Source organism: Myotis lucifugus, unplaced genomic scaffold, assembly GCF_000147115.1.
Source record: "Myotis lucifugus unplaced genomic scaffold, Myoluc2.0 scaffold_207, whole genome shotgun sequence".
Lineage (NCBI taxonomy): Eukaryota > Metazoa > Chordata > Mammalia > Chiroptera > Vespertilionidae > Myotis > Myotis lucifugus.
Window position 1 is genome coordinate 374,792 of NW_005871255.1, and position 15,013 is coordinate 389,804.

General features: G+C 45.9%; 1 protein-coding gene across 20 annotated transcripts in view; it reads left to right on the forward strand.

The window, feature by feature from the left end:
- Positions 1-15,013, forward strand: part of SIPA1L1 (signal induced proliferation associated 1 like 1) — a 322,135-nt gene that overhangs the window by 261,160 nt on the left and 45,962 nt on the right. For all 20 annotated transcript variants that reach the window (XR_002831389.1, XM_023761346.1, XM_014463336.2 and 17 more), the window contains one exon: positions 667-936. Coding sequence is in view for 19 of the 20 variants with exons in the window: in XM_023761346.1 (XP_023617114.1) it covers positions 667-936 (270 nt within the window). In the remaining variant the exon portion in view is untranslated. The remainder of the gene's footprint in view (positions 1-666; positions 937-15,013) is intronic.

Consider the following 15,013-nt stretch of genomic DNA (forward strand, 5'->3'; position numbering starts at 1 on the left):
TGACCACTGGGCAAAAGCAACAGAAGACATTTGTGCCTGCCATTAATTTCACTACCCGGGGACAGCCCTGCTATAGGAAATTTCTGACTTTTGGGGAAAAAAAGAAAGCCTGATTTGAAATTATGCTTCGTTCCCTGGTAATCTGATAATTGCAGAATTTCTATAATTGCCTTTTTCTTTCTCCTTCTGAGCTAAATTCGACTCGCAGTTTGGATTTCAAGATTTCTCCCCACTTACTTTTTTTACTATCAGGGTCCTAACATTCAAAACTGCATCCCAGTAGAACCCTGATGTAAAGTGCCGTGAGGAGTGTGTGAAGCTGACTGCTTGCTTCCCCCCATCTTAGGGCTTGTCCCCCTGCCAGTCACGCTGCCCAGGTGGCCTTCCCTCCTCAGGTCTCAGTACAGACCCTGCCCCCCACCCCCACGAGGGTGACCTTGGCTCTCTGATTTTCAAGGACTCCACACCTCAGACTCAAGAGTGGGGGTTGGGCACAGGAGAAGTGTAAGACTTCTGCGGTTCTGGTTTTCGGAAGGAAACTAATTATAGGGCCCAGTGATTAATGAAGTGTTTGATCCATTTTAGCTGTTAATGAGAATCAGTGTGGTTGCACCAGCGAGGAAAAATAATATTAGTTTTTCTTCTCTCTGTGCCCTCCCCCCGTAGGAGTTGCTCAGAAACCTACCGCATGCCAGTGATGGAATACAAAATGAACGAAGGGGTTTCATACGAGTTCAAGTTTCCCTTCCGAAACAACAACAAGTGGCAGAGGAACGCCAGCAAGGGGCCTCACGGTCCTCAAGTCCCGGCCCAGGTGCAGAGTCCCATGACCTCGAGGCTGAATGCCGGGAAGGGAGATGGGAAGATGCCTCCTCCCGAGAGAGCCGCCAACATTCCACGCAGCATCTCCAGTGACGGGCGCCCCCTGGAGCGACGGTGAGTGTGCCTTCGCAGGCTGGCTCCCGATCTCTGCCCCCGATTGAAATAGCACCAGACTCATAAGCACGAGCTTTTAGGTCTTCCCATATTTTACTAGAAATCAAGACTCGAAACTGAGATGCATGCACCAGCAGCTTTCAAAGCGTGGTGGTAGCATTCCAAAGCCGTGGGGTAAACGAGGATCTATTCCCCGCATAGCACTCGGCTCCGTGTAATGTATTTGTGCTCTGCTCTTTCATTTCCCTGTGGGGTCAACAGAAATCATTCTTGTACACATAGTAGCCATGTGGCTTGGAACTCAGCAGACGCTTTGAGATGACGTTGACTGTGACATCATCTCGGACAGTCTTTGGGGATAAGTGATTCAGTAGCAACAGAATGAAGGTTTTTGGTTGAGTATCTGTCACTGTGCTAATAATTGTGAGAAACAAACAGCCAGTACAGCACAAACATATTTCCCACTGCTCTGTAAGTTGGGGGTGCGGGGTTGGGGGGAGAACAGTGGATGTGTTAAAACTCAGTCCTGAGTAAAATAAGCAAAAAGAAGAGGGATCGAGGGACCCCAGAAAGTGAGAATCCAAGGTTTGTTGTTAAACAACTCACTGTAGATTCCCTCACAAATCATAACCAGTTGGCTCTTAACAAGGCCCCAGCGCTTTTGTCTGGAATTCATTGTAAAATGCAGTGCTTTGAAATAGAATCTAGGCCAAATATTAAACCGGATTAAGTACTTTTAAAATGTAAATAAAAATTGGCTATAAAGTTGTAAATTGCACTATAAAATTTGTTAGTCCTACTTATCTGAGCTCCTGAAAAGGGCAGTTTCCTTCAGTTACCTGCTCGTCATCTGCTAGAAGCAGCCAACTTCTTTCTGTCCGCCCACTGCCCTTTCCCCATCACTCTGCTTGTCTTGAGCTCATCTCAGAGATCAGCTAGGGAGGGATCAGAAACCCTCAGTGGGAGAAGGCTGTGCTCCTGGCGCTGCGCTGGGCAGAAGGAAGGGCCCTGTGGGAGCCAACACGGTCCCTGGCTCATCTGAGCAGCAGGAACCAGGTTCCACAAGAACAGGGTGGCCAGGAAAGGGGTCCTAGTGATGCTGAGCCGTCATTGCTTCAAATTCAGAACAGAAAACTGAAAGTTTCAAAAATCACACTATGATGTCTTTTAACTTAGTCTGTCTTTTGAGCTTTAGCATAAAACATTGTCCCTTCGCTACTTCAGAAATACTAGAACACTATGTATAAATAATTTAGTAAAAATCAGACAAACTAAAATTAGTTGTCTTTTTAAAATTCCTCATTTAAACCTGGAGATTTGTTTACAGAGCCTTGTTATTTATCTCAAAAGAGTCCTCTCCCAGAGTGGCTGCATTCCCATCTGGACCTCCTCACTTTTCATTATTTTTGAGGAGGAAAAACATCCAGGAGATCTCTGAATAAATTCTTTGTTCTGCACATTCTGCAGTTGGCTCTCTAGGAGGTGTGTGTGCACTGGAATCCATGATTTGGCCCGAATTTTGAAAGATGAACCTAGGAAACCATTGTTTAGAGAAGGATGCTATTTTCTTTCTCTCCAGAACAATCATCGGGCTTTTACACGTGAAATTTTTTTTGTGTGTGTATTATTTTCTTTACACAAGATTCCATGTAATACAATAGCAGAACATATTTCAATTCCACGTTGAGTTTAATTTCTGCCACAGACACTAAAGATTGTTGCTGAACATACCGACTTCCAAAAGTGGAAATATTTTTGTAGCTACTGATCGTCCTGTGATAGAGCAGCTTTTAGTGCTGGACGATGCCTCACTTCCATTATTTTCCAGAGGGAGCCCTTTGAGTTCTGGAGGTTATTTCTTCTTGCACTTGTGCCTGCCTTTCACCTTCACTCCACCCAGAGGAAAAGCAGTCTCGGGGTGCTCACCATGAAAGGCTGCGACTCTAAGATGTATGGATGACATGGCAGAAGTGAGGCTGCCAGTGGTTTTGGGGGGAAATTTAACCTCCACTTCATCCCTCTCAGGCTTCTTAGTTTCAGGTATTCTTTAGACTTGACAGATTAAAGGTCTTATGATGGAGGATTGGGTGACTTGGAAAATTCCAGCCCTACATTTTCAGGATATCCAGGTTACTTGGCTCTTCTTTATTGTGAAGTATGTGACAATTTAGATGGATATCCTTTTGTAAAAATTAAAGAGTTCGATTTCCTATCCCATCATTCCTAATTTTTATTAATACAATACTTTTTTTTTTAAGTTTTAACTTCAAGTCATAAATAGAAGGTAATAGTTGAGGAATTCTTTTGCTGCTATTTCAGGAATATCCCCAGCATAGTATAGACTTGGGACATTCATCAGGAATACTTCCTGAGTCCTTCGTGAATCAACAGATTCATAAAGTCTACCTGGGACTATAATTTCTTCCATACAATATACTTCAATATCGCTGAAATTTTTACGCATTTCTTATGTAGGCTTCCTGAGAACAGAACACCTAGCTGAGAGATGGAAGGGGCTGGTTGGGCACTTATCCACTTGACTCTGCCCTTCATCCCAGCCCTGCCCTGGGCGCCGTTTCCATTTGTACCTGGGCAATCTCTAAAGTGTGGACCATTCAGGTGAATCACAACTGGAACGAATGACAAGATCTTGCCTTACGATAACAGTGTGAGCCTAGTGTCAGGACCAAAGTGTTGGCTTTGCAGTTTCAGTGCCCTGATTCTCTCCCAAGTTAGGCACGTTGTGTCTAACTGTAGAGAAACCAGCTGTGTGAGCTTAAGTTAGCAGCCATCTCCAGACAAACCTACTTCATTCACCATGACTGGGTTCAGCATGGCTCCTTTAACATGAAAACCTTCATTTACTGCCTGTAGAACCATAGTTTTTCTTTAATTGGATGCAATATTCTAGACTTAAGGTCATTAGGGACAATTTTTTAAAACAATATTTGTGGAACAGGTTATCATTTTCCTTTAATATGAAGGTCAGCCTTAGCCGGTTTGATTCATGGATACAGTGTCAGCCTGCAGACCAAAGGGTCCCGGGTTGGATTCTAGTCAGGGGCATTTACCTTGGTTGCAGACTCCTCCCCGGACTGGGCCCTGATCAGGGCTCATGCAGGAGGCAACCAATTGATGTGTTTCTCTCACATCGATGTTTCTCTCTGTCTTTCCTCTCACTTTCTCCCTCCCTACAGATCAATGGAAAAATATCCTCAGATGAGGATTAACAGCAACAACAAAAAATAAATGCCAAGGTCAAAATTTGTATGACATTGCAAAACGTGTTGGTGTTTGGAGTTTCTAACAATTGTTTCACTGAATTGTGTACTCTCTATACATTAAGATAAACTGATGCAATAGGAGCAGAATACTGGTTTGCCATATAAATAGAATAAAGTCTAATTCTATCTGGTTTAAATATATGAGCTTTATGCTCTGCAGGTGGTCTTTTGAGTATGGAATTTTCTAGTATTTATGGGGATAGTATTTATCAACAGGATTAATTTTTGTTCAACAAAAATAGTCACTACAATGCAATCATTCTTTTGGCCTCAAATTTATCTAAAGTGTAAAGATAGGACTGAAATAAAAATAGCTGGCTGAAGCACATCCAACTGTGCTGTTTATACATAATATGCGGGATAAAACCCTGATCTGTGTTAATGTGCTCTGAAAAGTTCAGCCCGGCTGGCATGGTTCAGTGGTTGAGCATCGACCTATGAACCAGAAGTCACAGTTCGATTCCCAGTCAGGGCACATGCCCGGGTTTCGGGCTCGATCCCCAGTGTGGGGGGTGCAGGAGGCAGTTGATCAATGATTCTCTCTCATCATTGATGTTTCTATTTCTCTCTCCCTCTCCTTTCCTCTCTGAAATCAATAAAAATATATTTTTAAAAAAGAAAAATAGAGAAAAGTTCAGCTGTTTCAGGGGTTTTGTATAGACAACAGGCATTTTAGCATATAAAAATGTTCCTTTCTCTGTTTTTAGATGAAGTATTACCAGCCTTTATATAAATACTTGGTGTTGGATCTTACTGAACTAGTGGCACTTTTGAGTTTTCCCAGCGTGCCTTACTGTCCCCTTCCCCCACTTCATTTAGCTCTAAGTGTGGGGGTGGGGAGTGCTTCTTCATGTACACAGAGTTACAGAAGGCTGCACTGGCAGCCCAGCCCACCCTCCTCAGCAGACACTAGCAGCATGCAGGGCCAGAAGGGTATGCCTGTGAATATTGTTGAAACAGACTTAGAGTTCTCCTCTCAGAGAGCTGATTAGTCGTGTGCTCATCCAATCTGTATTTTTAAGAAAATGCTTTCTAAATTTATTTCATACAGGTTCTGTGCTAATTTTCACTGTCATTTTCTACTTTGAGACAAAGCAAGCACCTGTGAAATTCTTCCTCTTCCTTTATTTAGACTACTAGAGGCCGGTGCAGGAAATTGGCGCACGAAATTTGTGCATGGGTGTGGTCCCTAGGCCTGGCCTGCGACCAAAACACGAGTATCTGGTGTGGAAAGTCAGGTCCCAGCTGACCTCTGGGCCCTGGGCAGCACCTGGGCCCCTGGGCCCCTGCGCCTGAGTCACGGCGCCCGAGTCCCCACATGGAGATGAGCTGGATGCAGCGTGAGCCTCCGGGCTGCCCAGCGGCACCACACGGAAGCGGGCGGGCAGCATGCTCTCTCCCAGCCGGCCTCGCAGACCGGCTCTTGTGCGAATCCACAGGGAGCCCGACCAGCCCCTGTGGTCCCAGCAGCTGTGGCCAGCTCTCCAGAAAGAGGCCACGTGGGGGAGGGTAGTAGGGGGAGTGAGAGCGAGCTTAGTGGATACCCCACATTCTCACTGCACCTTCGTCCCCATCACCCCCTCCCCCAGGTAGTCGCCTCCTGGTGGTCAGCGCATATCCTAGGGAGCGGTTGAACTCCAGGTCAAGCGACCACCTGAGGGGACAATTTGCATAGTAGGCTTTTATTATATAGGATTAGCTGAGGTTAGAGGTTTCATGACTTATACTTTCCAAATGCCGTCCCCCTGGATCATAGTTTGACTTGACTAAAGGATCCTTAAACCATGGAACTTGGCTTCCCTGGCATTGCTCAGGTCGCAGCCCTCTGACGCCCATGTTTGTAAAGCTGGGGGACCCTCCTGCCAACTGCTTTTGCTTGTTTTCCAGACTTCACTTTTTGTGTGTGTGTCATTTCTTTAAACCTATCTCATCACCCCCAAAATGTTGTGTGCCCTACAATTATTTTCTCATTTTTTTTAAATCCCATGCTGTGCAGTATCTTGGAATAGTTTATTTCAGTAACCTCAGCCATCATCTGTATGTGGGCAGTTCCTTAGTATATGTTTTGCCTTGATCCCTTTACTTTTTATATTCATACTAGAGGCCTGATGCACAAAATTCGTGCTAGGGGCTCAGCCCTCGCAGCCCCGCCTGCCTCAGCCAGGCCAGCCGGCCCTCGCAGCCCCAGCTTCGTCCGGAATGTTGTCCAGTCTAATTAGCATATTACACTTTTATTATTATAGACTAGAGGCTCAGTGCACGAATTCGTGCACCAGTGGGGCCCCTCGGCCTGGCCTGCAGGATCGGGGCAAAACAGGCTCTTGGACATCCCCCGAGGGGTTCCGGATTGCGAGAGTGTGCAGGCCAGGCCGAGGGACCCCACCAGTGCACAATTGGGCTGGTAGAGATGCGGGAGGTTGGCCAGCCAGGTAGGGACCGCGGGAGGGCTCCAGGGAGTGTCCGGCCATCTCTCTCAGTCCCAATCAGCCAGACCCCAGCAGCAAGCTAACCTACTTGTTGGACTGTCTGCCCCCTGGTGGCCAGTGCACGTCATAGCGAGTGGTTGAGTGGCCTTAGCATATCATTAGCATATTATGCTTTGATTGGTTGAACAGATGACCAGACACTTAGCATATTAGGCGTTTATTATATAGGATGCCTGACTACCTGTTGAACCACCTGCGCTTGAATGTCACTGTGTCTCCTACAAGTCCAAGTCCAAACTGCCTTCATTTTCTCTCCTGCCCCTCCATCATCCCTACTTCTCTCGTGGCACCCACCTTGCTGAAGGACTTTGCCTTCTACCTGAGTATCCAGAGCAGGACTAGGATTCATAATTGCCTTTCCCCTCTTTGCCCCCTCCTCCCCATCTCTACACCACTTAGTTAGCAAGTCTTTAGCATCTGTTGAGTTCCTCGTTTTTAAGCTTCCTCCTTGTCATTGCTTTGGAGACTCTATTTCACAGGGAGATTCTTCTGGCAAGAACATCTCTCCATCCCTCCATGCTGCACGTGTGTGGAACGGTCTAATGGAAATGGAAGTACTCCTCGGGCCATGCCTTTTCATAGCCATCTCCCCCTGTGAGTTCCCTGTCTGGCCCCAGGCATGTCCATGACTCCATTGCCATGTTTTCTCTCTCCTTCACGCCCTTACATCTGCTCTCTGTTCCATGCCCTCTCTTGGCAGCGCCTCACTCTGAGGAGACTCCTTTAATTTCTCCAAAACACTCCTCCCACCTCTGCTTAATTTCCCCTTTTGGGATTGTTTGTATCACTGAAAGTCGTCTTTCTTCGAAAAATGTGTTCTTCACAATAATCTTCTCGGTCCATGTTCCACCTTCAGGCAGTCTGTCTTACTCATGGTCATATCCCAAGAGCCAGCCTCAGATTCAGACATTTTAACAGGCTCTCAATGAATTTTTTAATGACTTTATGTAGTAATTAAACCAGTATGCAAAAGAACTTAAAGAAGTGGGGACAGAAGTAAATCAATTCAGGAGACAATAAATCACTTTTTTTTTCTATTGTGGTAAAATATGCATAACATACATTTTACCATTTTGACTATTTTTAAGTGTACAGTTGTGTGGTGTATGTACATTCACATTGTTGTATATCCGTTACCATCATCCATCTCCAGAACTGTTTCATCTTCCCAGACTGAAACTCTTTATCCATTAGCCCCTAACAACCACCGTTCTATTTTCTGTCTATGAGTTTGACTACTCTAGGCACCTTGCATAAGTAGCTTCATATAACAGTTGTCCTTTTGTGCCTGGTTTATTTCACTTTAGCATCACGTCTGTCAAGGTTCATTCATGTTGTAGCATGTGTCAGAATTTCCTTCCTGTGTTCGCTGGGGCTACTATAACTAAACACCATAGCCAGGCTCGGGGAGGGGCTTAAACAACAGGTTTATTTCTCACAGTTCCGGTTCCAAGGCAGGAAGTCCAAGATCAAGGTGCTGGCAGATGTGGTTCTTGATGCAGACGCTCCTCCTGGGCTGCAGGCAGCCACCCTCTCACTGTGTTCTTACAGGGCAGAGAGCAGACTCTGGTACTTCCTCTTCTTACAAGGGGACCATTCCCATCATGGAAGTTCCACCCTCAGGGCCTCATTAAATCTAATTACCTCCCAAAGGTCCCCTCCTCCTAATGCCTAATGGGGTTTGGGCTTTCATATATGAATTGGGGGTGTGTGGAGTGGGGGTTACATTCAGACCGTAACCTTCCCTTTGTCAGGCTGAGTAATACTCTTAATATTCCGTTGTGTATATGTAGCACATTTTGGTTATCCATTCATCTGTCAATGGACACATGCGTGGATCAAGTTTATTATAAAAATTAAATGATAGGTAAAAGTGAAACACTCTGTAGTCGGATAAAACTATGAAATTAAGGCTACATTTAAGTAGAATTCTTTAATTTTTTGGCTAAGTTTACAATTCTATTTTAAAAGTATATTGTGGGTAACGCTGTCTGAAATTGACTCAGTGAAATTTGAGTTGTTCTTGATTAAATTTTATGTAAAAGGTTTTAATTTGGTTGCAATTGAATTACGAGGGGGTGGGGGTTGTGTTTTGTCTGCCAAGATTAAGCAGAGAAGCAGAGGGCCATGCTTGACTTAAACTCACTGGGCTCTTAAGGCTCTGTTTCCCCCAACTCTTCAAAGGAGCTGGCTACTCCAGCATCCACATTGTAATTCGAGTTCAGATGATTGGCAGGTTCACATCTTTAGACTCTGGTACAAAGATGTTTCCTATTGAAGATCTAGGGCAGCCTGACTGTCATGGCTCAGTGGTTGAGTGTCACCCTATGAACCCGTAGGTCACAGTTTGATTCCCAGTCAGGGCACATGCCTGGGTTGTGGGCTTCATCCCCAGTAGGGAGTATGCAGGAAGCAGCCGATCAATGATTCTCTATCATCATTGATGTTTCTTTCTCTCTCTCTCTCTCTCTCTCTCTCTCTCTCTCTCTCTCTCTCCCCCTCTCTCTCTCTCTCTCTCTCTCTCTCTCTCTCTCTCTCTCTCTCCCCCCCTTCCTCTCTGAAAGTAATAAAAAATATATATTAAAAATAAGAAAAAAGATTTAGGGAACAGGCACAATGAGCTTGGCACGCCTGCCAGTCCCCTTTCTTTGCCAAGCTCCAGAGTGGCCCAGGGAAGGAGACCAGAGGGACCAGTGTGGAGTAGTTATCCATTCCACAAGCCCTGGGCTCCTTGTAACCAGAAATTTTCCCATAAGCCTCTTGAACTGCCCATCATTCCTCAGGCCTCAAAAGTAGCTGCTGTGCGCTCAGCCTGGGAGCATGTTCCCCCCTCAGAGCACCATGTTTCATGAGCCGCCCCCCCCCCCCCCCGCCAGAAAGCCCTGCAGTCCAGAGGCCTCGATCCCCTGCATTCCAGTCCCATCCCCTGGGAGTGATGTGACAGTGTGAAAGGCCCTTATCCCCTCTGCACTTCAGTGTCCCCAAGAATCAGATGGGGCTCTAGCCCCACCTCTCAGAGTCCCTGTGAAGACTAAGGTAATGTAGTCACTCTGTATGCAATCAGCTCTCTGCGCAGAAATGACACTAGAGGCTTTGAGAAGGGGAGATGCTGTGTGTCACTGTTGTCATTTTGTAGATGCTTTTCCAAACACAGCTACTCGGAAGTCAAAGAGTGTGTTCGCATTGAGTCCTGGAGCCAGCAGCTGGGCTGATGATGCGTCTGCAGCCTCATCTAGGCTCTGCCTGGGGGGGTCAGTGTTCCCAAAGCAGGTTGTGTTGTCGTCGGTGACAGAGAAAATGAATTCAGGAGGCCTGCCGCGCTGAAAACAGTCATGGTGAACGGTGCAGATGCAGAGATGGTAGGGAATACTGCAAAAACCATCAGGGCGAGTTAGATTGGACCTGAGAGATGATCTTGTAAAAAACCGTTGTGTGTATTCTGAGAAGAGCAGCGAAGCGGCATGTGGTCATATTTCTCTGCCTGTCAGCAAGAAACTGTACTTCTCTGCGCCCAGCAGTGGGGTCCTGCCCTCCTGCCCAGCTCAAGGGAGTAAGTGCTCTGCCTCAGCCCCACCCAGGGAGGCCTGGCCTAGTCACATCTTATAGGAAGGTCTACAGAGGCCCTCAATGGCCGTAGGGCTTCCTCAAGCCCCTCCCTCCCCCAACACACACTCGCACACCAGGGAAGGCCTTCCCAGAAGCTAGAGCTAACTCTCCTGCACGTGGAGGAGGGAGTGAGAGTGTTGGGAATTTAAATTACTCTCTAGAGGTAAAAACTATATTCTGCTTTACATTTGAAATTTGAAACTACTGACATTATTCTTGAAGATTTGTTGATTGTACAACACATTTTTAAACGTGTAGAAATTAGTGGTAATTAAGACAAATTAGCTCCCTAAATCCACCCCCACAGTCATCAGTGTGAAATTTTCCCATAAGCCTTTTGTTCAGAGTTCTCGACACTGAACCGTCTGACAAAGGCCCGCTTCCTTCTACCTGTGAGAATCCCGAGGTGTGACAGCGTGGCAGTTTGGGCTTTGCCTGTCATCTGCCCGTCAAGTGCTTTTGGAGGAAAGTACGTTAATTTCCTCTTTACCTGCAAGAGCAGCTGCTATGAAGGAATGAGAGGGGCAGAGTGTCCCAGGGCTGGTCAGCAGAGCTGAGTGCATCTCACCCAAGCGTGTGTGTCTGTGGGTGGGGTGTGTCCACATTGACCTCGCGGCTCTAGGCTGGTGGCTGCACCACAGAGACCTAGAGACACTGCTCCAGGCCACATAAAGATGGCCCTGGGCCCTCGCCCTGGACCACCTTCTTTAGGACCTGCAGGCACAAACGAACAAGGGGAGATGGTAGAGGGGGTCAGCTCATATGCGGTGGCCCTGCTTGCAGTGTATGTAGGAGTTCGCTACCTCCCACCAGTCTCCACACGGGAGAGAACCAGAATCAAGCGAAATTAAATAGCCTGTAGTCTCCCAATCTGTCACTTTTTTTTTCCTCTTTTGGTTTCCCATTATATTTTTTTAAATGACAAATGATGAGGCATAGTGCAGCCCTGAATCTTGGTCAGCGCTGTGTGCCTGTTAAGTAATTGATGGGCTAGTTTGCAAATGGGACTTTATTGTAGAACTCAGAATTTCTGAAAAACCAAGAGCATTAGTACTGGTAGAATTCTATCGGAAGGAAAGCGTGATGCTTTTCTCTTCTCCTAGCTTAGGGCCGTCATAGGAGGAGTGGAGCGTGGAGACCATGCGAGGCAGACACACATGGGCAGCCACTCCAACCTGAGACCAGCATGCGTGCTGTATTTTGGCTTCTCCTTCCCTTGTTTTTGTTTGTATGATGGAATAGGGGATGAATTTATTTTGTTTAGTTTTTTCCAGTCTTTAAAATCCTAGTATGCAAAAAAAAAAACACTCCACTTAGCTTTTCACCAAAGATTTGGTTATTGACTTCTTTTTGTGAAATATTTGTGACTATTGTTGGAGAGTAGGACTAACCAAAGAGAACTCGCCACTGCCTGGCTGCAGAACCTTTGGTTCCCCTTGCTGCCTCACGCGTGACGTTTTTGCTTCCTCAGCTTAGCATAGGAGAGTTCACCCTGCACAACCCAGTTGTCCTCCCGGCATGGCCCCCGCCAATCTCCCACCCATGTCAGTGCTCAGGCCTAACATGCCATCGCGGTGACCTCACATTTCTGCGTCCTGGCTCCTGACTGTGGTGAACATCCTTAGTTTCCTACAAGACCCATCTCAGGTGATTTCTTCATCAGGCTTTTCCCCCTGGTTTTCCCAACAAGGTTTGACTTCTAGCCCGCCTGAGCCTCCACACTCTGTATTTACTGCCCTCAAGACAGTTTCATTTTACTTATGTTTTCCTTAAAAACTATAGGTAGCTATTATTGGACTCATGCTCTGGGCCCGGCTCTGTTCAAAGTTCTTCGTGCAAGTTTTCTCAGTTAATCCACCCCACAGCCCAATAAGTTGGCTGCTCTTTTACAGATAAGGAGCCCAGGGAGTGAGAGATGAGATAATTTGTGCAAAGTCATAGCTGGTTAGTGGTGGAGCTGAGATTAGCATCAAGGCCATCGGACCCGAGAGCCCTGTAGCCTAGCCACCATGTCGTATGGATTAAATCTACCACCACATGTAGAAGTGTTTGCGGAATGGGTACCTGCGCGCTGGCGTGCTGAGGGGCCAGCCACTGCTCTGTAGTTCACCAGCAGTCGCACAGGCCCCCATGCTCAGAAGGGTCCACGCTGGGCTTAATGCTCTGCTGTCACTGCCATGACACTTGTAATAGTATCTGAACAGGGGGACCACATTTTCATTCTGTGCTGAGTCCCACAAATCATGAAGCTGGTCCTGCCTGCCGTCCATTCTTACTCTCTGCCCTCAGTTATCAAATTGATTGTTCTCAAGAGACACCCATAGTGTGTGCCAGGCTCGAGGTGACGACCCATTTATCTCAATGTGGAGTTTTCCTAACTGTACATGAGTTATTCCTGGCTGTAACTGCTCTTATCACCAGAGGCTCATCAGAACAGGATTTCCATGGTCTAGTCTAAAGAACCGATATGAATCATGTGGTCAGCAAGCCAGGGGTAGGTCTGCTTCTTGGCGCCCACAGTAGGAAACAAGGAAAAGACAGAGGGATGATTTGTCCAAATTTGAACACAACTTCTTTAAATCTCCTCTGATTATAGCACCTTGAATCATTTCAGAAAATCTTCTCTTTTTTTACAAAATTCTGGAAGTATCCCTGGTTGAAACACATTGCTGAAGGCAGGCTTTTCCTTGGTCCAGACTTTACCTTGCTCACCCAGATACTGTTCCCTGGGTGAGTTGTGTTTTAATTGCTGAGTTGTGTAAAGTGCTGTGCTTAATTATAGACTCAAGCATCTAATCTGTCAGTCATTGCTGCCATTTGAAACCTCTTGGTTGTTTTTACCACCATCCACTGTTTGCACTTGAATTACAGAGGGTCTACCTCCTTGGACGCAGTGCTGTCACTTTGGAGTAAAGAGCGGGAAATAGCCGAAACCGGTTTGGCTCAGTGGATAGAGCGTCAGCCTGCGGACTGAGAGGTCCCGGGTTCGATTCCGGTCAGGGGCATGTACCTGGGTTGCGGGCACATCCCCGGTGGGGGATGTGCAAGAGGCAGCTGATCGATGTTTCTAACTCTCTCTATCTCTCTCCCTTCCTCTCTGTGAAAAATCAATAAAATATATTTTTAAAAAAAAAAAGAGCGGGAAATAGAGGCATCATTAAACTTGTACTGTGTGTGACTCGGAAAAAAATGTTAACATCAACTACACAGATACTGAGAATTCCTTATCCATAAATTGGTAAATCAGTCACAGTCTGAGGAGGTCAGTTTCATAAGAGTCTATTAATGTTAACACCATGCATGTAGTCCTGTGAATTGCTCCAGGGGAATGGTGTGGTGGGGGGCAGGGGTTATTTTATTAGAAATCTGGATTTTAGCAGTTCTCTTCTCTCCTTTATCCCAGTGTGAGAACACTTCTGTAAAAATAAGAAACTGATACTGATCTTGGACTGTTTCTTCTTAAATATCCATCCCTTCAGCTCTTTGCTTTCATTGCAACAAAATGCATTGCCTGTAAATGAAAGCTGGTGTGTGTCCTGCAGACTATGGACGTGTTGTCTGTGGGCTGATGAGCATGACTTTCAATCATTGCGTTTTTCCTACAATCACAAAACCCTGGCATTTTATTTCTGCAGAGTAAATTAATAGAAAGCATTTAAGAGAACATTTAACATCAGTTACTTTAAAAACATTTAGTTATTTCTTGGCTAAATTTATGAAAATGTAGGGAAGAAAATTACTGAAATCAATGCTAAGAGGTTTAGAAATTTCCTTTCTGACAGTGACCAGAGCCTTCTTTCAAAAGATTGTTTCTTATATCCCACAGAAATAAACGATCTCACAGCCACTGAAAGATGTGTTCATCTTAGTCCCCTTGACCTCTTCGGGCACAGACATCTGGGATTTCCCAGGTTCATTACGACTAAGAGAAAGCCCAAAGGTCTGGGTTTATCTCAAAAGGGAGGGAAAGATTTGTGATCTTGTGCTAACTCCTCACTGGGCTCAGCAACCCTTAAAATAGAGCGGGTGGGAGGACAGAGATGCAGGAGGTCAGCATGCACCTCCCATGTGAGCCAGTTTGGGTGCTGTGTTTTCAAAGTGGCAGGACAGCAACCAGCCCGACTTCCAGGAGTGGTAGCCGCAGGCTCTCTTTGGCAGTGGACGGCCAGTGCCGGCAGGCGGCCCTTCCACTCCCCGAACCAGGTCTGTTCTCAAACAATATTTCTGTGATGGTATCAAATTCAGAGTATTTGGAAATAACTGTAAGGCATCAGAAGAAAGGATAATTCTGATTTTTCCCCCCAGCATACATACATCCAGAGTCGTAAAACCTTTTGGGTGTGCCATTCCATCCATTGCTGTATGGATGTGCTGTGTGTGTGAGCAGGCAGGAAACAAAGCCGCTATTGAGTTCTAGAAATGCAGAAAAGGGATGGGAATGAGTGCCGGCCTTCTGGAAATGCTATTTTTTTCACTTTGGGATCACTCCAGTAACCAAGTAGAATTTTCTGATACCCTTGCCAAATAAAAGGGCTGAGGTTGAGAAGGAGCATTAGATATTTCAGCTTAACGTACGTTTTGGAGAGCAGGGTAAGAAAAGCAAGCCCTAAATACAGATATAAACGTTGCTTTTGGACTTTCTCTGTGGAATCATGTTGTCACTTCCTCATAGAAGCATAAACATTTTCATGTTCATCATAA